We start from the raw sequence: 24,727 nt of genomic DNA, 5'->3' as shown, positions 1-24,727 counted from the left end.
CAGGCAGGCTGGTGCACTCTCTTCCTGCTCCCAGACAATCACATGAAGCAGGTCTAAAGACAGACAGACTGGAGAGCAGCACAGCATCTTACCCCAGGCCCACGCATGCCCATTTAGACCTTGTTTACCCCGTGGCCTAGCATGGCCTATATATACCCTTAGATTCCACAGATACCTTCTGTGCCTTGTCACCAATCATAGGTTTTGCCCATACTTGTCCTTGAGGGTGTGTGTGTCCCTCAGCAAATGGCATCTGTGTCTTGCCAGTCACAGTAGGTGTCAGTTCAGCTGGACCTGCCACTTCCTGTTCTTCCAAGCCTGACCTAAAAAATCCTGTGTGTTCCCACTCTCTGTCTACCACAGATGGCCCTGGATGTCTGGTGAGTTCCCAGGTTCTCCCGTAAAAAGGAAGGAAGGGAAGAGAGGCAACATGATGGAGAAGAGGGAGAGACACAAGAGGAGTGGATCTCCCATCCAAGGGCTTGTAGTGCACATGTCTGTCTCAGAGACAGGAGCGGATGAGATAATGAATTGTAATGAGGCCCCAAAGCCTCTGAGCTTTGGTTTGTGATTCTCTGGGTCCTAGGGCAGATCCCTAAGTCCTTTTAGCAGCATCTGTCTTCCTGTCTGAGTCACTTCCCATTCCTCACTGGCAGAGGAGCCTGCAGACAAGTCTCAACCTTTCCATCTCTCCAGAGTTACTCAGAGATGGGAGGAACACAGATACCCAGGTCAGTGCTTGGATACCCAGCCGTGAATCCACCTTCTCCCTTTACCCTCATGCAGTCCACTCTCCATCTTGGCCCTATCACATATAGGTATATATGCCCTACTTTCTCTCATGTCAGCTGATTGTGAGACTTAGGCGCCATTGTGGCAACACATTCTCTGAACACATTCTCTGAATGGCAGCTGCATTGGCCATTACTGGAAACAATTATCCTGCGTACTCAAGATGAGGAGATGAGTTTCATGTGTTTAGCAAACTGTATCTTATATCTTGGTTTTCCTAAGTTTTGGGCTAATATCCACTTATCAGTGAGTACATATTGTGTGAGTTCCTTTGTGATTGTGTTACCTCACTCAGGATGATGCCCTCCAGGTCCATCCATTTGGCTATGAATTTCATAAATTCATTCTTTTTAATAGCTGAGTAGTACTCCATTGTGTAAATGTACCACATTTTCTGTATCCATTCCTCTGTTGAGGGGCATATGGGTTCTTTCCAGCTTCTGACTATAATAAATAAGGCTTCTATGAACATAGTGGAGCATGTGTCCTTCTTACCGGTTGAGACATCTTCTGGATATATGCCCAGGAGAGGTATTGCTGGATTCTCCGGTAGTACTATGTCCAATTTTCTAAGGAACCGCCAGACTGATTTCCAGAGTGGTTATACAAGCTTGCAATCCCACCAACAATGGAGGAGTGTTCCTCTTTCTCTACATCTTCGCCAGCATCTGCTGTCACCTGAATTTTTGATTTTAGCCATTCTGACTGGTGTGAGGTGGAGTCTCAGGGCTGTTTTGATTTGCATTTCCCTGATGATTAAGGATGTTGAACATTTTTTCAGGTGCTTCTCTGCCATTCGGTATTCCTCAGGTGAGAATTCTTTGTTCAGTTCTGAGCCCCATTTTTTAATGGGGTTATTTGATTTTCTGGAGTCCACCTTTCTTGAGTTCTTTATATATATTGGATATTAGTCCCCTATCTGATTTAGGATAGGTAAAGATCCTTTCCCAATCTGTTGGTGGTCTTTTTGTCTTATTGACGGTGTCTTTTGCCTTGCAGAAGCTTTGCAGTTTCATGAGGTCCCATTTGTCAATTCTCAATCTTACAGCACAAGCCATTGATGTTCTATTCAGGAATCTTTCCCCTGTGCCCATATCTTCAAGGCTTTTCGCCAATTTCTCCTCTATAAGTTTCAGTGTCTCTGGTTTTATGTGGAGTTCCTTGATCCACTTAGATTTGACCTTAGTACAGGAGATAGGAATGGATCGATTCGCATTCTTCTACATGATAACAACCAGTTGTGCCAGCACCATTTGTTGAAAATACTGTCTTTCTTCCACTGGATGGTTTTAGCTCCTTTGTCGAAGATCAAGTGACCGTAGGTGTGTGGGTTCATTTCTGGGTCTTCAATTCTATTCCATTGGTCTACTTGTCTGTCACTATACCAGTACCATGCAGTTTTTATCACAATTGCTCTGTAGTAAAGCTTTAGGTCAGGCATGGTGATTCCACCACAGGTTCTTTTATCCTTGAGAAGAGTTTTTGCTATCCTAGGTTTTTTGTTATTCCAGATGAATTTGCAGATTGCTCTTTCTAATTCGTTGAAGAATTGAGTTGGAGTTTTGATGGGGATTGCATTGAATCTGTAGATTGCTTTTGGCAAGATAGCCATTTTTACAATGTTGATCCTGCCAATCCATGAGCATGGGAGATCTTTCCATCTTCTGAGATCTTCTTTAATTTCTTTCTTCGGAGACTTGAAGTTTTTATCATACAGATCTTTCACTTCCTTAGTTAGAGTCACGCCAAGATATTTTATATTATTTGTGACTATTGAGAAGGGTGTTGTTTCCCTAATTTCTTTCTCAGCCTGTTTATTCTTTGTGTAGAGAAAGGCCATTGACTTGTTTGAGTTAATTTTATATCCAGCTACTTCACTGAAGCTGTTTATCAGGTTTAGGAGTTCTCTGGTGGAATTTTTAGGGTCACTTATATATACTATCATATCATCTGCAAAAAGTGATATTTTGACTTCATCTCTTCCAATTTGTATCCCCTTGATCTCCTTTTGTTTTTGAATTGCTCTGGCTAGGACTTCAAGTACAATGTTGAATAGGTATGTGGAGAGTGGACAGCCTTGTCTAGTACCTGATTTTAGTGGGATTGCTTCAAGCTTCTAACCATTTATTTTGATGTTGGCTACTGGTTTGCTGTAGATTGCTTTTATCATGTTTAGGTATGGGCCTTGAATTCCTGACCTTTCCAAGACTTCTATCATGAATGGATGTTGGATCTTGTCGAATGCTTTTTCTGCATCTAACGAGATGATCATGTGGTTTTTGTCTTTGAGTTTGTTTATATAATGGATAACATTGATGGATTTCCGTATATTAAACCATCCCTGCATCCCTGGAATAAAACCTACTTGGTCAGGATGGATGATTGCTTTAATGTGTTCTTGGATTCGGGTAGTGAGAATTTTATTGAGTATTTTTGCATCAATATTCATAAGGGAAATTGGTCTGAAGTTCTCTATCTTTGTTGGATCTTTCTGTGGTTTAGGTATCAGAGTAATAGTGGCTTCATAGAATGAGTTGGGTAGAGTTCCTTCTACTTCTATTTTGTGGAATAGTTTGTGCAGAACCGGAATTAGATCTTCTTTGAAGGTATGGAAGAACTCTGCACTAAACCCATCTGGTCCTGGGCTTTTTTTGGCTGGGATACTATTAATGACTGCTTCTATTTCTTTAGGGGATATGGGACTGTTTAGCTCGTTAACTTGATCCTGATTTAATTTTGGTACCTGGTATCTGTCCAGAAATTTGTCCATTTCGTCCAGGTTTTCAAGTTTTGTTGAGTATAGCCTTTTGTAGAAGGATCTGATGGTGTTTTGGATTTCTTCAGGATCTGTTGTTATGTCTCCCTTTTCATTTCTGATTTTCTTAATTAGGATGTTGTCCCTGTGCCCTCTAGTGAGTCTAGCTAAGGGTTTATCTATCTTGTTGATTTTCTCAAAGAACCAACTCCTCGTTTGGTTAATTCTTTGAATAGTTCTTGTTTCCACTTGGTTGATTTCACCCCTGAGTTTGATTATTTCCTGATGTCTACTCCTCTTGGGTGAATTTTCTTCCTTTTTTTCTAGAGCTTTTAGATGGGTTGTCAAGCTGCTAGTGTGTGCTCTCTCTAGTTTCTTTTTGGAGGCACTCAGAGCTATGAGTTTTCCTCTTAGAAATGCTTTCATTGTGTCCCATAAGTTTGGGTATGTTGAGGCTTCATTTTCATTAAACTGTAAAAAGTCTTTAATTTCTTTCTTTATTCCATTCTTGACCAAGGTATCATTGAGAAGAGTGTTATTCAGTTTCCACGTGAATGTTGGCTTTCGATTATTTATGTTGTTTTTGAAGATCAGCCTTAGTCCATGGTGATCTGATAGGATGCATGGGACAATTTCAATATTTTTGTATCTGTTGAGGCCTGTTTTGTGACCAATTATATGGTCAATTTTGTAGAAGGTCCTGTGAGGTGCTGAGAAGAAGGTATATCCTTTTGTTTTAGGATAAAATGTTCTGTAGATATCTGTTAAGTCCATTTGTTTCATAACTTCTGTTAGTTTCACTGTGTCCCTGTTAATTTCCTTTTCCAGGATCTGTCCATTGATGAAAGTGGTGTGTTGAAGTCTCCCACTATTATTGTGTGAGGTGCAATGTGTGCTTTGAGCTTTACTAAAGTTTCTTTAATGAATGTGGCTGCCCTTGCATTTGGGGCATAGATATTCAGAATTGAGAGTACCTCTTGGACGATTTTACCTTTGATGAGTATGAAGTGTCCCTCCTTGTCTTTTTTGATAACTTTGGGTTGGAAGTCGATTTTATTCGATATCAGAATGGCTACTCCAGCTTGTTTCTTCAGACCATTTGCTTGGAAAACTGTTTTCCAGCCTTTCACTCTGAGGTAGTGTCTGTCTTTTTCCCTGAGATGGGTTTCCTGTAAGCAGCAAAATGTTGGGTCCTGTTTGTGTAGCCAGTCTGTTAGTCTATGTCTTTTTATTGGGGAATTGAGTCCATTGATATTAAGAGATATTAAGGAAAAGTAATTGTTGCTTCCTTTTATTTTTGTAGTTAGAGTTGGCATTCTGTTTTTGTGGCAGTCTTCTTTTAGGTTCGTTGAGGGATTACTTTCTTGCTTTTTCTGTTATTATCCGTTGAAGGGCTGGATTTGTGGAAAGATAATGTGTGAATTTGGTTTTGTTGTGGAATACTTTGGTTTCTCCATCTATGGTAATTGAGAGTTTGGCCAGGTATAGTAACCTGGGCTGGCATTTGTGTTCTCTTAGTGTCTGTATAACATCTGTCCAGGATCTTCTGGCTTTCATAGTCTCTGGTGAAAAGTCTGGTGTAATTCTGATAGGCCTGCCTTCATATGTTACTTGACCTTTCTCCCTTACTGCTTTTAATATTCTATGTTTATTTGGTGCATTTGTTGTTCTGATTATTATGTGTCGGGAGGAATTGCTTTTCTGGTCCAGTCTATTTGGAGTTCTGTAGGCTTCTTGTATGATCATGGGCATCTCTTTCTTTGGGATTGGGAAGTTTTCTTCTATTATTTTGTTGAAAATATTTGCTGGCCCTTTAAGTTGAAAATCTTCATTCTCATCAACTCCTATTATTTGTAGGTTTGGTCTTCTCATTGTGTCCTGGATTTCCTGGATGTTTTGAGTTAGGATCCTTTTGCATTTTGTATTTTCTTTGATTGTTGTGCCGATCTTCTCTATGGAATCTTCTGCACCTGAGATTCTCTCTTCCATCTCTTGTATTCTGTTGCTGATGCTCGCATCTATGGTTCCAGATTTCTTTCCTAGGGTTTCTATCTCCAGCATTGCCTCACTTTGGGTTTTCTTTATTGTGTCTACTTCCCTTTTTAGGTCTAGTATGGTTTTGTTCATTTCCATCACCTGTTTGGATGTGTTTTCCTGTTTTTCTTTAAGGACTTCTACCAGTTTGGTTGTGTTTTCCTGTTTTTCTTTAAGGACCTGTAACTCTTTAGCAGTGCTCTCCTGTAATTCTTTAAGTGAGTTATGAAAGTCCTTCTTGATGTCCTCTACCATCATCATGAGTTATGCTTTTAAATCCGGGTCTACCTTCTCAGTTGTGATGGGGTGCCCAGGACTAGGTGGGGTGGGAGTGCTGCGTTCTGGTGATGGTGAGTGGTCTTGATTTCTGTTAGTAGGATTCTTACGTTTGCCTTTCGCCATCTGGTAATCTCTGAAGGTAGCTGTTATAGTTGTCTCTGGTTAGAGCTTGTTCCTCAGGTGACTCTGTTAGCCTCTGACAGCAGACCTGGGAGGCTGGATCCCTCCTTAGTTTCAGTAGTCAGAGTATTCTCTGCAGGCAAGCTCTATTCTTGCAGGGAAGGTGCCCAGATATCTGGTGTTCGAACCTGCCTCCTGGCAGAAGTTGTGTTCCACTCACCAGAGGTCTTAGGAACCCCTGGGGAGTCCTGTGTGGGTCCTTTCGGGTGTCCGGAGACTCCTCTGGCAAGGCACCCCGGTGCTCGAGTAGACTGGAAGGGACTTGTGCCCCACCTCAGGCCGGGTTGCCTGCTTCCCTAGTTAATGCAGTCTCAGGTTCCGCGAGATTGGATTGGAGCAGAGGCTGTGTTCCACTCACCAGAGGTCTTAGGATCCCGTCGGGAGTCCTGTGCGGGTCCTTGTGGGTGTCTGGAGACTCCACTGGCAAGGCACCCGAGTGCTCGAGTGGACCGGAAGGAAGATGAGGAGATGAAAGGGGAGACTTTGACCTTTCACCTCAGAGGGCTCCATGGAAATGGAGAACAAATGTTGCAGGCAGCTGTGCAGCCAAGTGGCGAAAAGGGTGAGGCAGACAGCTCCTGGTGAGGCCCTTGGCACCAGGAGAGTCCTTGAGGGATTTGGATTCAGTGTGAACCAAAGAGCCAAGTTCAGAAGAAGTAAGAGATAATAATGTAAGAGGATCCCTGGAGACTGGCACTTTGTTTTAGAAATGAAGACAGGACAGGGATAACCTGCCATTTGACTAATGGATGTGGCTAAGAGGGGACCATAGTGAGGTAGCTGTGACTTTGGGTCCTGGGTCCCTTGGCTTTGGAACTGAACCTGCTTTACTGGCCTTTGGGGAGGGTAGTTGGGGTGGCTTTGAGCAGATAGAAGGAACACGGTGATGATGTACCAAATCAGCTATATACAGCCAAGTATATAGCAGAAAGCCAGCCCCAGATAATGGCTGTAAGCCCTTTGGCCATCCTGGCCTTACCATAGGAAGACATCCTTAGTTTTGTCAATTCTTTAAGCTCTGAAACTCTCATAGCACAGAACATTTCTAGGAAGCTATCACATTCTCCTCCCTGGAAGCTCTTTGATCCAGAGTCAAAGGAACCCTGGAATTTGTTTAAATACTTCATCTCTGGAAGGGGTCGGGCTAGGACCTCTGTGTATTGCAGGGAGAGGGAGAAGGAGCCCTTTATTCAGCAAAGCAGAACAAGGTCCCCTCAAGCTGCAGATACATAATTTTAATTTTAAGGACATCTTTGCAAGGTTTGTGCAAAACTAGTTCTCACCTTCATGTCTGGTGACTGTCACCACCACATTAGGTAAAGGTAGGTTCAGCCCTTGTAGTCCTAGTAACACCTGAAGAAAGGTAACCTGTTAAGTGACATCACAGCTGCCTGGGCCACCCCAGTGTTCGCACAAAGGGATTGGAGCAGGGAAAAGGAAAATCACTTGGCATCATTGCTAAACCTGCAGCAGCATTTGTGTCCCGTGGGAAGCACTTCAGAGGGCCAAAGCCAGTGTCACCCAGCAGCTTCCACAGGAAGAAAGCTGTCTGTCCTGGGGGGCTCCTGTTGGCATGTCTTCCCAGGACTGCATCTCACAGCCCCTTCCTTGTCCAGCTTCCTTTTGGTCTGAGCCATTGAACAAGATTTTCCTACAAAGTTGGAGGATGGTTTATAGCCATATCAAAGCTTCTCTATTGCATTGCTTGTCCAGAGAGATTAATTACTGTTTCCTTGCTTCGTTTGCTCTGACTCTCCCAAAACGTTGCCCTATGCAGAGTCAAATGCCGCACGGTGGAAAAAGACTGGTCGCAAATAGAACTTGGGAAAAGCTTTTTGTTCAAACCCTAAATAACATCCTGTGTCAAAACACATGTGACAATGGGCTATTATTTCTCGCCCCATAATAGCATGCTGTCATATCCCTGTGTCCTGGATGAATGAGCGATGGCACGCCATGTGGGGCAGCATGGGGGTGGGGGGAGGAATGGCAGAGCCTTTGGCATTTTCTGAAATGGAAACAACTCCTCGGGGAGGTAACCTAAAGGTTGATTCCCACAGGTGCCCGGCCACAGCCTCGAGTTCATTTCCAGAGAAGGGCCTTGAGGTTGCCAGAGAACACCAGCTACAGCGACCTGACAGCATTCCTCACTGTAGCCAGCTCCCCATCAGAAGTGGACAGCTTCCCTTACTTGCGAGGATTGGATGGAAACGGGACAGGTAATTGGAGTCTCTTCGCTTTCTGGGTAGGCCTTCTGGGGTTTAGTCTTTCTCTGAGTTTTGGTTGTGGCAAGAGGTGGTCACAGTGAGGGGGCGGAGCTTGACCTTACTGATTCTGGGTTCATATTGTTACCTTTTCCCAGCTTAAGAAGGCCTTCAGTCTGCACCAACATACAAAGGCATCTTTGCAAATTGGCTTCCCTGAGCCCTCCAGCGGGTGCCAGGGGCCTGAAGGGCCTTCTTTGGCCTTTCATTTTTGGACTAAGTATTTCAGTTAAGTTGAAATTATAGTTTTCTAAAAGCAAGAGATCAGTAACAGGGTTTCTGCTCCTCTGATCTCTGCCTAGTCTACTTTCCTCCAGAGTTTCTCACTCAGTTGTCCAGCAAGAGCCCCGCAGCCCCGCCCTCCTGCTCACCCACCCCATGCTGGGATGGGAAGGGTTGGTTCCAGTGACATCTAGAGATGAGCAAGTGACATTCCATGCTCCGCTATACATGGAGCCCTGAGGTGTGGGCATTGCCATTTCTGTCTGTGGTCGTCAGCTTTCACCCACATCTCCCTCTGCTGCTGGATGCTCCACCGGCTTCCTCTCAAAGGGGATCTAGGAAGTTCTCCAAAGGAGGCTCTTCTACGAACAGCCCAGGAGGAGCCAGGCTCTGAGGTTGATTTGGAATCTTCCAGCAGATCACTAAAATCAGCTCAGCCATCATGGCTACTCTGACAAGACACAGAACTTACAAGATCAGAGAAACCAAAAGCCACCAGGAAGAAGAGAAGAGACAGTTCCTTATCAGAGAAAGACCAAAGCCTGGACCTTCCTCCTGGGTCTCTCTCTCTCTCTCTCTCTCTCTCTCTCTCTCTCTCTCTCTCTCTCTCTCTCTCTCTCTCTCTCTCTCCTCTTCATTGCCTTTCAGGTTTTGGTCATAGCATAAGATTGCAAAGCAGCCACTAGAGTTGAATTAGGTACATTGTTATACTTCCCAGGGATGCTTTGATTAAAACGTTCATAATTTTCCAAGACTTTGGATAAACTGGTTAATCTGACAAGCTCCTCCACCTGCAATGCCTCACCCATTTCTGTAACTTGTGAGTAAGGTTCCAGTTGGAGGTGACGGTACCTGCTGATGTACTTGTTTTTCCTCCATTTGTGGTTCTTATTTCAAGAAAGGCTTCTTCCTTTAAATTGAGGACCAACGGCATGATTCATATGCCCGTCATTTGCCATCAAATGGATGTGTGACCATCTATAGTAAAGGTTCTTGGGAGAAAATATCAATTGAGGAGCCTGGAGACCTCTCTTCTGAGATCCTCATAGGCTCCATTCAGCTTTTCTGAGGAAAGGAAGCCTAGTCAGAAATACAGCAGAGGAACGGGCCTCACTCCTCTGAGCTCATTCGTGCTCTCTGTCCCTCTTCCAGTAAATCCTGAATAAATTATGAAGCCCGAGAAGACCAGGGGACACAGAGCGCAAAAGCACAGGACCGTTGATTATTTTTCAGAAGTGTTTTACTTCAAATTCAGTCTATTTCAGAGGGAAGAGAAAGGTTGGACGGTGACTTTGAGCTGCTTTTCCAGTGACGTAATTGGTTAGTTGCCTGAGAGAGGATCAAAGTTTCTATGAGACCTACTAGGAAGGTGAGCCAGCCAGTGGTGTATCCATATGTATCTGCAGACATTGGAGCCCGGGGGGTTCCATGGAGCAAAGCAACCTGGGGCACAGTGGGTGACTGCTGGCCTCACCGTAGTTTGTGAACAGGTTCTCTTTTGCCCTGTATCACTTTGTGTCTCACACACAGGCCAAAGACTCTCTGCTGTCTAGCATCACAATCTTCTGGTCCCTAGAAAGCACAAAACCCTACACCATCTGCATGGTCTTAATGAAATGACCTCCACCAGGCGCTCCAGGGGAACAGAGAGGGCAGAATGTCGAAAGTACAGAATTTTTGCCACACCAGAAAAGTTGGCATATGATGACCATCTATATCCAGAATGCCTGAGACTGAAGTGTTTTGTATTTAGGATCTCTTTTTTTTTTAATTATTTTTAAAATATTTGCATCAAAGTCTAGTGGCACCTAACTTTTGAACTTTGGAGAACTTCATGTTTCAGCCTGGTACTTAAACATGTGGACAGAGAGACTCCGAGGGACTGAGTAGAACCCGTCTTGTTATAAACAACCGTTTGATCAGAAGCCTAAGTAAGTGGACCCCATCCGGTGGTGCTTGCCCCTCCTCCACCTGGTTGGCATGACACCTGTCGTGGCTTGCACACAGAGGGCCAGGTAACATCAAGGTAGAGCAGGAAGGAAAACCCAGCTACAGACAGACCTCAGTACCTTGCACGTGATAAGAATTGCACAACAAAGTGTGGAAGAGAAATGATCTAGGCCTCTAAGTCTGAATCTGTCCAAAGTGAAGAAAGCGGAACAGTATGAATGGCATAGAGAAGGAGTGGGCATCTAATGGAGCACTGAAAGAAGAATGGGCCTCCATAAAGCAGAGGTGGGGCCTACATGTCTTGGGAGCTAGGGCTTCTCCCTCTCATCTCCTCTTCTCCTCCTCCCTCCCTCCGTCTTCCCTTCTCCTTCTTCTCCCTTTCCTCCTTTCTTCTTTCCTGTCCTCTTCCTTTTTCCTTTTTTTCTCTCCATGGTCCCACTATGTGACCCAGCTGGCTTTGTATCAGCAGCCCTGGCTCACCCCACCAGGTGCCATGTACAAATGTGCGTGCAGCACCATGCCCACCCCGGCTGGAGTGCTTTAAACATCTTGTGGAAGGACAGGGAGCTAAAGGACAAGACCTGCGGTTAATCTGCTCGTTTCTGTAGAGCTTACTTCTGAACTTGTGCAGGTGACAATGTCTATGGCCCTACACTCAAGAGGGTACCTCAGCTGCCCTCCATCTGAGGCATGAAGATGAGGCGGGAGGGGAGTAACTGAACAGGGTATCTGGTGCTAGAAACCATCTCTCTAGATCAGGGAAATGCAAGACGAAAAGGAAAGAGAATGTGAGGCCACTGAGGAAGAAGAATGGAGATACTTTTCTAGAACTTTCTATGTGCCTGTTTACAGGAGGTTTCTACCGTCCTCCTGCATGGGATTTGACAAAATAAAGCAGCAAGTCCTACTTGGAAACCTTATGTCTGCAATTTTTGTACAGCATCCAGTAGGTCACCTGATGACTGGCCCGTTGACAGGTTTGAGCACTGCCAGGAACAGTGCACAGGAGGCCTGGCTTTGCCCTCCTGGCACCTTTAAGCTGTGGGCATGTGTATGTCTCAGCCCACGGTGCACTTTCCAGCAAGGCATGGTAAATTCTGGCCTCTAGTTTTCTTATTCCAAAATAAAATGGTTTCTAAACTAAAAGATTCCTGACTTTGAATCTGTGATTCCAACTTTCATCTTTTGAGGAAATCTTTTAATAGGTCTTTGCTGTCATGGAGACAGAGATGGATGCACAGTGGCCATTGTGTTCAGAAGTCACTCCACAGGGGACAGCTGTTAAAACATTGTTGAAACTATAAAGTTCACTAGATTTGCTTTGAAAATTTACTTTTAGTCCAAATTGGAGGTTGACGTGAGCTCAGATGGGTATGTTAGTATATAGGAGTAAGTACTTATGAATACTCTATGTAAATATACTTATAGTCTGTCTTTTTGCCTAATAGTAATGCTAGTAAAAATAAAAATAGCAGCAGTAAATAAATCATAAACAGTATTATAGAAGAAATCCTGTCTTGTAAAATACCTTACCATTTTTACCACTAAGAAATCCATCCTATTAAGGCAAAGATGTGAATTATGACAATGTATTTTGCGTGATATCGCATCCCGATAAAGAAATTTCTGAAATAGATTGCATAAGTGTATAAATATCAAATCTATATGCATTCTCTAATTTACCTGTATACAGTCATTAAAGTACTGGCTCAGATAAATGGTCTCTAATGGAGAGTAATTGGCATATCAAAATCCTTTCAAACAGACCAAAATAGCAATGGCAGCTCAAATAACACATATATATTTCACGTCTAAGTTTCAGAGCTATACCTCTGGTAGAATTAGTTAATATTTTCAAGCAATCCTTGATGGAATTTGCTGTTTAAAACATCTCTAAAATAGGTTCTTATGGCACTGACTTGTGTGTGTATTATCTATGCTATAGATGATATGTCCTACGATATATGTGCACAGAGCTTAGTTTGTGAACCTTCTTTTTCTTTAGCTTCCCCAGAGTTCTTGCTCTTACACTAGAGAAAAGTCTTTTCCACCATGGCAGTAATCTCAGCTCTTGAGAGACTGAGGCACGATGGCCATGAGTTCCAGGTCACAGGGTGAGATCCTGCCTTTAAACAAAAGGAAGGAAGGAAGGAAGGAAGGAAGGAAGGAAGGAAGGAAGGAAGGAAGGAAGGAAGGAAGGAAGGAAGGAAGGGTGATGGTTTGTATATCCTTGGACCAGGGAGTGGCACCATCTGAAGGTGTGGCCTTGTTGAAATAGCATTCCACTGCTTTCCAAATCCAAAGTCCCAAAATCCACATACTGTCAAATAAAAGCATGGTCAGGCCTATCACAGCAGTACTCCACTCCCAGTACCAACTTCTGTCTTAGTTAGGGTTTTACTGCTGTGAACAGACTCCATGACCAAAGCAAGTCTTATAAAAAACAACATTTAATTGGGGCTGGCTTACAGGTTCAGAGGTTCAGTCCATTATTATCAAGGTGGGAGCATGGCAGCATCCAGGCAGGCATGGTGCAGGAGGAGCTGAGAGTTCTATGTCTTCATCCAAAGGCTGCTAGTGGAAGACTGACTTCCAGACAACTAGGGTGAGGATCTTATACCCACACCCACAGTGACACACCCATTCCAACCAGGTCGCACCTATTCTAACAAGGCCACACCTTCAGATGGTGCCACTCCCTGGTCCAAGGATATACAAACCATCACAGGAAGGAAGGCAGGCAGGCAGGCAGGCAGACAGGCATGGGCAACACAAGCACAGCTTGCTACAACTGGCAGACTTGAACTGAGACAGCTCTGCTAACTAGCATGTGCCCTCTAGGCAGCTACTGCCACATCCAGTCCTGTTTCTTTGTAAACTCTGAGTTTGAACTGCCTCGTGATGTTGTGGGGTGAGGATTAGCAATATTAACAGAAGTGGATGCTCACAGTCATCTATTGGATAGAACACAGGGCCCCCAATGGAGGAGCTAGAGAAAGTACCCAAGGAGCTGAAGAGGTCTGCAACCCTATAGGTGGAACAACAATATGAACTAACCAGTACCTCCCCCCCCCGCCCCCCAGAGCTCTTGTCTCTAGCTGCATATGTAGCAGAAGATGGCCTAGTCGGCCATCATTGGGAAGAGAGGCCCATTGGTCATGCAAACTTTATATGCCCCAGTACAGGGGAATGCCAGGGCCAAGAAGTGGGAGTGGGTGAGTAGGGGATCAGGGCGGGGAAGGGTATAGGGAACTTTTGGGATAGCATTTGAAATGTAAATAAAGAAGATATCTAATAAAATAAAAATTTTAAAAACCAATATTAACAAAGCCCCCGCACACTGGAGACTACTCAGTACGAAGCGGTAGCCACTGTTTTCCTTGAAGGGTTTCTGCAGCCCCAGGACCTCTGTGCCAGTGACGAGCATCTGTCTTCCTTCCAGGAAACAGCACCGGGTATGACTTGACGCCCGTCACAGCCGTCAGCGTGCACTTGCTCAGCGGTAATGGGATGCCGGTGCTGGTGGACGGACCCATCTATGTCACTGTGCCCTTGGCCACTCAGAGCAGTCTGAGGCACAATGCCTATGTCGCAGCATGGCGGTTTGACCAGAAGCTGGGTAAGCGTGAGCCCCTGAGCAGCCCCACTGAAGTTCATTTTGTTTTGTTTTAATTTAAAGGTCATGGAGGCTAAAATTGGCTCTCCTAATCTTTAGGTTCTTTTAATATTCTATGATCTATTTTGGTTCTGTGGTCTTTTTTTGTCTCCTGATATAAGAAAAAACATTTGCCAACATTGTTTGAAGCAAGGAGTAGTTTCCATGACCCTACAACCCAGAGATGAATGTGAATCTACTTTTAATTCTATCGTAGTTATTTGCCTGTACACATATGTGTGTGCTATCGATTAGTTCATAAGTAGGTACCCTAGAATTTATTGGCTTAAGACAACAATGAGCATCTCCTCCTATCTCATACTTTCTGAGGTGAAGGGATCCAAGCACAGCTAGTGAGTGTGGCTCAAGTACACCCTCAGAAAAGTTACAGTGGGCCTGCCTGTCAGTATTCTGTACAGCTTAAGCAATGTTCTGCTGGGGCTAGCAAGCAAACTCAAGACTCTTCCATAGTCACCAGATGACTGCAATTCTTGCCAGCTGATGGCCAGAGATCTTTGCCACATGGTCCAGAGCTTAAGGCTGCTTACAACAGGGCAACTTGCTTTTCCTCTTAACCAGTGATGTAAGAGAAAATACGGTTTTCAAGGCACAAGTACTTCAAACAGATGCTGTCCATCCTGGGCATAATCACTAGGTGGGTTAGTGGAAATGGTGCCAGAATTCTCTCTTCAGCTTTTGCAGTCAATGCAGCAGAGTCAGCAGTTTTTGGTGGCTGCATTATTCTGTGGTCTCAGTTAAGGTGACACAAATATAGCATGATTTGGTCATCAGTCCCTTATGATTAGGGGAAAGGAGGACTGTTCTAAGGTGGTAGATACTTTGTAGCTAAATGTTTCAATGTTTGTGCACAGCCATGATTACTCTTAGGAGTGTCCTGTGAAAGTCAAACTTGGAACCAGCTTTTAACCACCAGTGTAGCCTTAAACTATGCAAGAAGATTAATTAGGGGCTTTATTATCAAATAATATTTTTAAATATTCAAAATAGTTTTAGCAAATACACTTTAATATAAATACCTTTTGGGCTTTCGTGGAGTTTTTGTTTTGTAACTTCCCAGGTAATTAATAGACTTTATAGGAACTTGGAAAGATCACTGCAGTTTTAATGACTATATGAAGGTTAACTTCACAGGGTAGATTGTAACACCGGCTTACTGTATACTGCATTCCTTCATTAGGGTTTCTATAGCTGTGTCAAAACACCATAACCGAAAGCAAGTTGAGCAGGAAAATGTTATTTCATCTTATAGCTTACGATCCATCAAATCAGCCTTCCTTGCTAGGTGTACTAGTACATGCAGAAATCCCAGCACTCAGGAGGCTAGAGCCCAAGGCTTCCTGTGAGTTTGCAGCTAGCCCAAACTACACAGCAAGATCTTATCTCAACAACAGCAAAAGAGCAGCGTTTCTCAGACTCACCTTCTGGTCCTTTCCTGGATTTCCTGTGGCTGGGCTGGGACTTCTACATCTTACCAACTCCTTACAATGTCTGGCTGCCTCCCATTTCCCTCCTCTCGTGGGCCCTGCAGTAGTACTGCTCTGGTTACCCTCACAACTGGAGATGCTCCTATGTGGTCCTTTCTCAGAGCAACTTGTAAGGAGCTTGGAACCATAGCAAGGCACAAGGGTCTCGTTAGAGCCAGTCCCTGTCCGTGCCTGTCCCTCTCTCCTTCCCGGTCACTTTCCAGACATACTGACCAGTCCTTTGGGCCTTACCACTTTGCAAATGGAACCTGATCCTTCAAAGCTGTTCTGGTTCAGATCTCAAATGTTCTTCCACTGCCTTGTGCTAAGATCTTGGTCTTCAGTAGATGGTGCTATGGGGGGGGGGGGCTCGTTTTTAGGAGACAGGGCCTATGGGGACATGACCTTGAAGGACCCTGGCCTCTTCTTTTCCCTGGCTCCCAGCCATCCTGAGATAAGCAGCTTTGCTCTGCCACATGCGGTTCACCATAAGCCACGCTACCTCAAGCTCAAGAAGCAACAGAGCCAAGTGATCATGAGCTAAAACTTCATTAATGGTGAGCCAAAATACATCTTTCCCCCTTTAAAGTGTTTGCCTCTTGTATTTTATCACAGCCATAGAAGTTAATTAAAACCAAGTAGAACATTTCAAGCCCTTCCCACAGGCTACTAGCAGTTACTATTCGACTATTAACAATCACTTGAGATCAATTCAATAATTCTTTAAATTATTTACGTTGGAGGTGAATCAAAAAAATTGCTAATTCCAAACTGTTAAGTAGCCAGAAATCACACTGTAGGAATTCATGAGGAAGTTTTTGCTTGGATCAGGATTACTCTACTGGAGCCTGAGAGCTAAGCGTGATTGAATCAGAGGATGGGGAGAAGGGAGGTGGGGGGAGATGAGGCCAACGAGCAGGAGGCTCTCTCATTTACAGTGAGAAAGTTCTAGAAGTCAACTCGACAGCAATGTCAGTATGGTTGGCAATGCTTTGTACTTAAAACTTGCTGAGAGTCTGTGTTAAGTGTTGATATCAAGAATATGGTATCAGGCTGGAGAGGTATCTCAGCCCTTAAAGGCTAGGCTCACAACCAAAATATAGGCAATAGTATCTGTGAGGTGATGGCATACTGTTTATCATCAAAACATTAAGTCATGTGTATGCATAATTTTTTGCAACCTACATTTAGTAAGGGTTCAACCTCTCCTCTATGCCACCACCCAGCAGAGGCAGTGAAAGAGAAAAGCTTAGCCTACGGGGAAGTGGACAAGAGTTCTTTGGGGGTGAGCTCAGTCTGCTTTGTCAGCAGTTCAGCACCATAGCAAACACCAAATGTAAATCAGCAGCTACAGTCCAGGCCTCTTGGCAGGCAGACACTAAGCATGAACCAGCAGCTATAGTTCAATCCTGAAGAAACCACAAGGCTTGCTAACTGACCAGAGGCCACTGAAGCAGCAAGAAGCCACAGGAACCTCACCAGCAGTTCCAGGGCGAGTTTCTCTGAATGGTGAGAGCATTGCCATGAGCAGAGCTCACTAGCACTATGTAAATCGAGCCAATACAGGCAAGTTGTTAGCTAAGAATAATGAGACAGAGCAAACCAAACCAAGCCTGAGTGCTCATCTCCCACTGTCTGTGGGGTCAGATTTATACTCCTTCATCAAGCAAACCTTTCACGTGTCTGCTATATCCAAACATCCTCTTACCTGTGCCTGCTTTAGCAAGACGTCCTTTCCCTTGTATAACCCCACAAAGCATCATTATGTTATTTGACATGAATAACTTTCCAAACAGACTACAAGTTTCCACTTCAGTCATGCATCTTAAGTATATACAGCTTTGATCTGCAAATTATACTCAATTAAAATGGGCACAAGTAAATATCAAAGGAAGAATTTAGAACATGTGAAAATCACAGAAAATGCATAAACATACACATACCCAAATAAAGTTTCATTGGAACACAGCCACACCTGTTTGTTGGTAAATCGTCCCTGTTTCCATCCTGTGGTACACAGTGAGTTGTCATGCAACACCAACTCATCTTCTGGCTTTCTAATCCAGTCTTTACAGAACCATCTTGTGACTCCTGATCTAAGCACGCTCGCTGAGGGAGCTCTCTCCATTTGCTGTCACATCACAGGGGTGTTTTCTCTCTGCAGGGAATAAGGGGTGCTGGCTTAGCTGCAGCTCCTTATTCCTGTTACCTAAGCTCACAACTGTCTGTAACCACTCTAGTTCCAGGGGATCTGACACCCTCCCACAAACATACATACGGGCAAAACACTAATCAATGTTCATAAAAGTAAATCATTTTAAAAGAAATTAGCATCTTCGTATGTTGACCCTGTTCGTCAGAGGGTGAATGCATTGTCAGGATGCATGAATTGGATTGTCTTGACTGTGTTATAACATCAGTTGGCTCATCACTACATATGCCCTCTAAGAACTTGTTTGAAGAGGCCCAGCATGCATGTTCAGCCTTGAAATGGTTGCATGAACATGCTCTGTGTGCTGTATGTGAGTAACCTTTGCTTTACACAGCACAGCAGACTCCTCTTGGTGGGTGAAGCTCTTACCTTTTAAGGAACTGGCAGGCTTCTCTGGCCAACTTCAGTCCTTCGCATCACACTGTGGCCTGCAGCCGTTGGGGTGGCACCTGGTACAGTGATCAGCGTCCAGAGTTAGTTGTGTGCAGGAGCCAGTTTGACCTTCCAATGTCTGGGGAAGAAAGTCGGTCATGGCCAAGTGTGTGCTAACTGTGGCTTTCAGGAAAGTAAGGGCCAATATGTCTGCTTTCTTTTATGGACGTTTGTTATTTCCTCAGTGTATAACTAGGGCAGCAGATGGCTTCTGGACTATGAGGTTGTCTGACTTGTTGCCCTAGGGAATGGTCGCTCATGAATAAGCAAACCAGGTCAGTGGTCTGAATTCAAAGTGACTGATCCTGAATAATCAAAAAATCAATAGTGTTTTAGATTTTGGATTTGTGCTTCTGCTGTTTGAGTATCACTCAGTGTGTTTGAATCCTCTTACTCCAACGAGATAGCAGAAAGAGAAGCCTACCCTGAGTGAAGCTCTATGGTGAGATCCAGTTTTAACTGCCTTCCCAAACACCACAGGCAGAGTCTGTGTGGGTTGCTATAGCAATGGGGACTAACGAACCAGCCTCTTACCTCTTACGGCACATCCATAGCTGGTGCTCAGGAATAACTCCATAACTGGCCTGCGTAGTAGGTCTGTGTCTGTTTCCAAAGGAACATGACTGCTTTTGCTGTGCAGGGCCTACCAAGCTTTTAGGTAAGTCATGGCCAGTTTGCCCTTGAAGGAGAAGTTTATTTACAATACAAATATATTCATTTATTTATCAATGTAGATTCATCAGTGTGACAAGTTTATCGTAGGAAATGTTAGAGGGGTTGGAGGGAGGGAGGAAGAAATCTCGGCACCTTTATCACAAATTTGATGTGAACTGAAAACTATTCTTTCTCTAAAAAGTGAAGTCATGATAATTTTTATATGCCTCTCTGACCTCAAGTTTGGCCAAAGTGTTATCTAGATCTCCAAGAATAATTTAGAGACTGCCAAGGATTTGCTTAAATGTGTTTTCAAGACTTACCCTGGACTCTGATATACAGAAATGATAAGAGATACAGATATGTTAAATTATATGGATATTAGAATATTATCCATGTGTCTCGATGAAGGATTTCAGAGTGGCATGTTGTGGTTTAAATGACTTCTAAGGATACACTGTATTTCATTGTATGGGTAAAAGATAAAAATGGAGATGTTTATTTGTCTAACAATTCAAGTACATATTTATATATGTGATTAACTTTAGAGCTAAATGTAGTACTCCCCCCGCCCCGAAGAACAGATGTGATAATTAAGGGTATTAAACAAAGGAAGAGGTTGATTTACCTAAGAGTGATGTCAGTATACTCCTCAGTACAACAAATAGGCAATTTCCTAAGGAACACTAGCTGAGAAACAGAGAAACAGACTCACTATGTATCTAAGATGACCTTGAACTTCTGACCTTCCCACCTCTGCCTCCAAAAGCTGGGATTTCAAGTCTACTCCTGACCCACAGGTCAGTGCTGAGGGACTAAAGGGAAGTCTGTGCACATGCTAGCAAAACACCTCTTATTTTCCAGATAGGAAAATGAGCCTGAGCCCACAAAACTGGGTTTTGATGAGATTTTTCGCAGGGAATGTGATAATCTGTATGCAAAGAGTTGAGGAAGCTGAGGGTCAATGCTGAGAGCCCAGGGGGAACTTTGTCTTGACCAAGATCCCAGAGTGAGGCAAGATCCTCTGCTTTGCGTTTTGGGGACTAAGATGGGTGTGTGTTCCTGTTACTGTGGGACTGTTAGCATCCCATTGCAAAGTTCTGCCCCAAAGGATGAGAATTAGAGTTTGTAATATACTTATGCTGCCCTGTGGGCTGATCTAAGAAGAAGGACAGTTGTTTTCCAATGTTGCCTAGCAATTCAAAAAACAACCCTGTAACATCCATCTGTCTCTAAGCATTGTTAAGGCCTTTGTGTTGGTGGCGTCCTCAGAATGATCATTTTCAGAAAATTAGTTCTCAGATAGCTGTGGTTTGGGGCACTTTTGTTTTAAAACTATTCTCAGGATGTTGGTTTTCTGTGTAGAACTAGAATTTACCATGCTTGGATTTACCTGAAACCATTTGGGCAGGCCTGACAAATGAGTAGTTGGTTTGTGGTTGCAGAGTAGCAAGTCAGCCCTTCTCAGAGGAAGCCTGTATTCCTTAACAGTAAACCGTTCCTTACCACTGATGGAGTTGGTTGGTTAGGTGTGGTAACTCCATATCCTTCCACTGGCTCTTTCCACCAACCAGGAAACCTTCAGGCCTTTCAGTGTACCTGGATTTTAAACAAAAATTTGATGCTTAGTCTACTATAAGCCTAAGTGAAAATAATTAGGACATTATGCAGCATGAGTTATTATTTGTGCTGCGGTGGTGGTTGGTGGTGGTGGTGGTGGTGGTGGTGGTGGTGGTGGTGGTGGTGGTGGTGGTGGTGGTGGAAGACAGACTCTCATGTATCGCAGACTAGCCTCACCCTGCTATGTAGCTGATGTTTCAGGTATATATTACCACTGTTTATGCCATGCTAAACACTACAGGAGCTAAGCTACATACCCAGCTCTCCAGCTATTTATCTGGGATGTGTGTGTGTGTGTGTGTGTGTGTGTGTGTGTGTGTGTGTGTGTACATGCACTATTTACATCGAGATGTTGGTGAAGGCCAGAAGAGAGTGTTAGACCCTTGCAAGTGGTGTTTGGATGCTGAGAACTGAACCTGGGTCCTCTGCAATAACATCCAGTGTTCTTAATTGCTAAGCCATCTGAAGCCCCAGATATTTTTAACTACATTTATGCCTACTTCCTTTCACTTGAAAGAGTAATTGCTATGTAGCTGATGTTTCAGGTATATATTACCACTGTTTATGCCATGCTAAACACTACAGGAGCTAAGCTACATACCCAGCTCTCCAGCTATTTATCTGGGATGTGTGTGTGTGTGTGTGTGTGTGTGTGTGTGTGTGTGTGTGTGTGTGTGTGTGTGTACATGCACTATTTACATCGAGATGTTGGTGAAGGCCAGAAGAGAGTGTTAGACCCTTGCAAGTGGTGTTTGGATGCTGAGAACTGAACCTGGGTCCTCTGCAATAACATCCAGTGTTCTTAATTGCTAAGCCATCTGAAGCCCCAGATATTTTTAACTACATTTATGCCTACTTCCTTTCACTTGAAAGAGTAATTACAAAGTGAAGGTAGCATGTGGTTGTATATGGTGTCTAGCATTACAGAGAAAACAGGGAGCCACAGACCAGCAGTTACAACAGAACCAGCTAGAGCTGGTTACTTAGCCGTGGCAGGCCTCTGATTTCAAATCTGTGAAAAGCATACAATAGGCAGAGTCTCTACATCATAGACTTGTGAAAAGAGAGAAGTTAGAGCCGGGATGGGCACTTAGGCAAAGCCTTCCTAGCCACCCCTTGCCTCCCCTATCGTCTTCTCCCCTCCCTCATCTCCAGTCCCCTTCCTTGCCCTCCTTTTCCCCTTCTCCACTTCCTTCTCCCTTCTTCTTGCCCCTCCTCTCTTTTCCCCCTCCTTCTCTTTCCCTTCCTCTTCTCCCTCCTTTTTTCCCTCCCTCCCCCACCCCCTCTCTTCCTCTTCCTCCTCCTCCTTCCCCTCCTTCTCCTCCTCCTCCTCCCTCACTCCTTCCCTTGATCGCCATCATTGTTATTGCTGTCAGCCCATACACCGTTTGCAAATCTTCGGTGACACATGTGAGAAGGAAGGTCAAGCTCAGACCTGCAGTTCTGTTAGTGTAACACTGTAGTCTCCCCGAGGGATGACTCCCTAGGACACTCCAGCCACTAGTCTGAAGCCAGTGCCCATGCCCCACCGGGTGTTCAGAACGTTTAATATCATCACCACCTGAAATTGAACTTCCAAATAACTCCTGAATCCAGGACACATGATCCCTCACACAGGTATATGTCTGATGTGCAGAATGATGCACACACACACACACACACTTATCTGCTCATTGCTGCTCCTTTCATTCAGTTGAGCATCACTACCTTCATGGCAACCTGTGCCACCGTCGTCCCTTCACAGGTGAGGGGACTAAGGACAGGTGTTTTGGGGTAAGTAATATTAGTGTTTAGGTGTGGAGCATGGTGGGAGAGGAAGGGGAGAACTGATTCCACAAGGTTGTCCTCTCTGTGAGCACATGCACACGCACGTGCGCACACACACACACACACACACACACACACACGTGTGTGTGTGTGCAGAGAGGAGAACCTTGTGGAATCAGTTCTCCGCTTCCTCTCTTTCCCCCTTATGTGGGTTCCAGGGATCAAACTCAGGTCTGCAGGGGTTTACATGGCAGTCAGTCTACCTTCTGCCCCATCTCACCAGCCCAGGGACACATACATATGTGAATTTCCATTTACAAACGGAATGTTATGCAATGGGAGTACTGAGAGCAAAATAGAAAAAGGTATGGTGGATGAATTGCAATCCCTGAGTAATAAGAAGTAAAATCAAGTATGTTAGAAGAAAGCCTCACAGTAACTCACATTTTACACTTCAATTAGGTTGCTGTGAGCAAGCTGGCTGGGTGGGTGCAGTGTTTGCTGACCAAGCATGAGGACCAGTGCTGGGATCCATAGCAGCCACTCAGGAGCATCCTGGGGGCTTATCTGCTAGCCTGGCTAAGCACTGAGCTCTGAGTTCACACATGCACAAATGAACACATCCATACATACATAAAGCCCATGCACAAAGCAAAGTTTTAAAAAGAAATAGAGATGTTTTTAGTTAGGCTTTTAGTTTAAGGTAGCATGCCCTTGTTTCTGCTTCTACTGGCCTATTTTGACTTTATAATTTGGTGTGAGTGTGTCACACATTGAGTGTGCAGGTGCAGTCACCTGTGCACATGCAGGTGGTGGCAGGTCTCTTCCTCTGTGACCCACCTGTCTCAACCCCACAAACCTGGGCTTACAGGCACAGGCAGCCACACATGGCTTTTTACATTGGTGCTAAGGATTTGATATCAAGCCCTCATGATTTCACAACCAATGATCTTACTCACTGAGCCATCTTTCCAACCTCTGACACATGATTTTTAAAAACAAGTTCAATGCACTATATGAGAGACTTCCTTATTTCTTTTAAAGTCTTTTTTTTTTTTCTGAAATTTAACTTTCAAATAACTCCTGAGTCCAGGCCAGATGGTCCCTCATGTAGGAATGTCTGATGTGTAGAATCTCTCTCTCTCTCTCTCTCCCCCCCCTCTCTCTCTGTGTGTGACACACACACACACACACACACACACACACACAGAGTGAGAGAGAGAGAGAGACTCTTAACCTCTGAGTCCCTCGCCATGGAATGCTAAGCCTGGTTTATTTTGCAAATATTGAGCAAGTGGTAGTGAGATGGCTCGTGGGGAAAGGCACTTGCCACCTAGCCTGATAGCTAGAGTGCAGTCACCCAGGTCCACATGGTGAAAGAAAAGAACTGGTGCTAGCCAGATGTCCCTCGACCTCCATGAGTGGCCCAGCATGCATGCACATGCAGAATGAATGCAAAGGCTGCAGAGCTGGCTCAGGGGCTAAGAGCACTGACTGCTCATCCAGAGGACCTGGGCTTGGTTGGCTCCCAGTACCAACTCGGGTGACTCACAAACCATTATAAAACCATCTCCAGGAGATATGACTCCTTCTTCTGTTCTCCGCAGACACCCTCACGCACACAGTATGTGTTCACACAGACAGACATATATACATATACACAGACACATACATAAGTAAAGATAATCATTTAAAATAAATAAAGGTGGTTAAAATTTTAAATTTTAATTTTTAACAATTTATTAATTTAATTTAACAATTTAATTTTTAACAATTCATTTGCCTAGGATTTTTTTTCTCTTTGTGTGTGACTGTTTTACCTACATGTATGTCTGTCCACTACAGTGCCCATAGAGGCCAGAAGAGGGTGTCAGGGTCCCTGGGACTGAACTTACAGGTGGTAGTGAGCCATTGTGTGGATGCTGGAGATTAAACCTGGGTCCCCTGGAAGAGCAGCTGGCACTCTTACTATCTCTCCAGCCCCATTGCATGTATTTATTGAACAACGTTGTCATGCTAGCCCTCTCTCTGCTGTTCTTTATGTGCTGTGAGGCAGAGGGAGTCAGGACATGATCTATGACATGGCTTTGGCTCTTAGAAGAGGCAGTGTGGCCATGCACTTGAATGAAGTCAGGACCACAAGGCAGTTGAGCAGAGTGTTGTCAGAGGGGTGAATAAGCTGCTCAGAGCCTGTGGACAGGAGACATTTGAGCTGATATCCGAAGAACACATTGCAGCCTTCTCTGGAACTGTCTCAGGGGCAGAACAGGCTCAGATATAATAGTGTACACCAGGGTCTTGATTTTTTGAACCAGTTTGGCCTCACACACAGGAGCCAGGTTGCAGAGTATGCAATCCTTCATTCATAATCAACATACCTTCTACACCCATTTGGCTCCATCAGCCCCTGGTATGCTCTACCAGGGG

The 24,727-nt window shown here is 44.3% G+C and overlaps 1 protein-coding gene across 3 annotated transcripts in view; it reads left to right on the top strand.

Moving 5' to 3' along the window:
* Positions 1 to 24,727, top strand: part of Fam171a1 (family with sequence similarity 171 member A1) — a 120,605-nt gene that overhangs the window by 80,202 nt on the left and 15,676 nt on the right. For all 3 annotated transcript variants that reach the window (XM_085835232.1, XM_021154949.3, XM_085835231.1), the window contains exons 4-5: positions 8,101 to 8,259; positions 13,919 to 14,095. In XM_085835232.1, coding sequence (XP_085691358.1) covers positions 8,101 to 8,259; positions 13,919 to 14,095 — 336 coding nt within the window. The remainder of the gene's footprint in view (positions 1 to 8,100; positions 8,260 to 13,918; positions 14,096 to 24,727) is intronic.

This window comes from Mus caroli, unplaced genomic scaffold (genome assembly GCF_978045245.1).
Source record: "Mus caroli unplaced genomic scaffold, Mus_caroli_1 scaffold_2, whole genome shotgun sequence".
Lineage (NCBI taxonomy): Eukaryota > Metazoa > Chordata > Mammalia > Rodentia > Muridae > Mus > Mus caroli.
The sequence above is the reverse complement of the archived record's forward strand: the minus strand, read 5'-3'. Positions and strand labels throughout refer to the sequence as shown.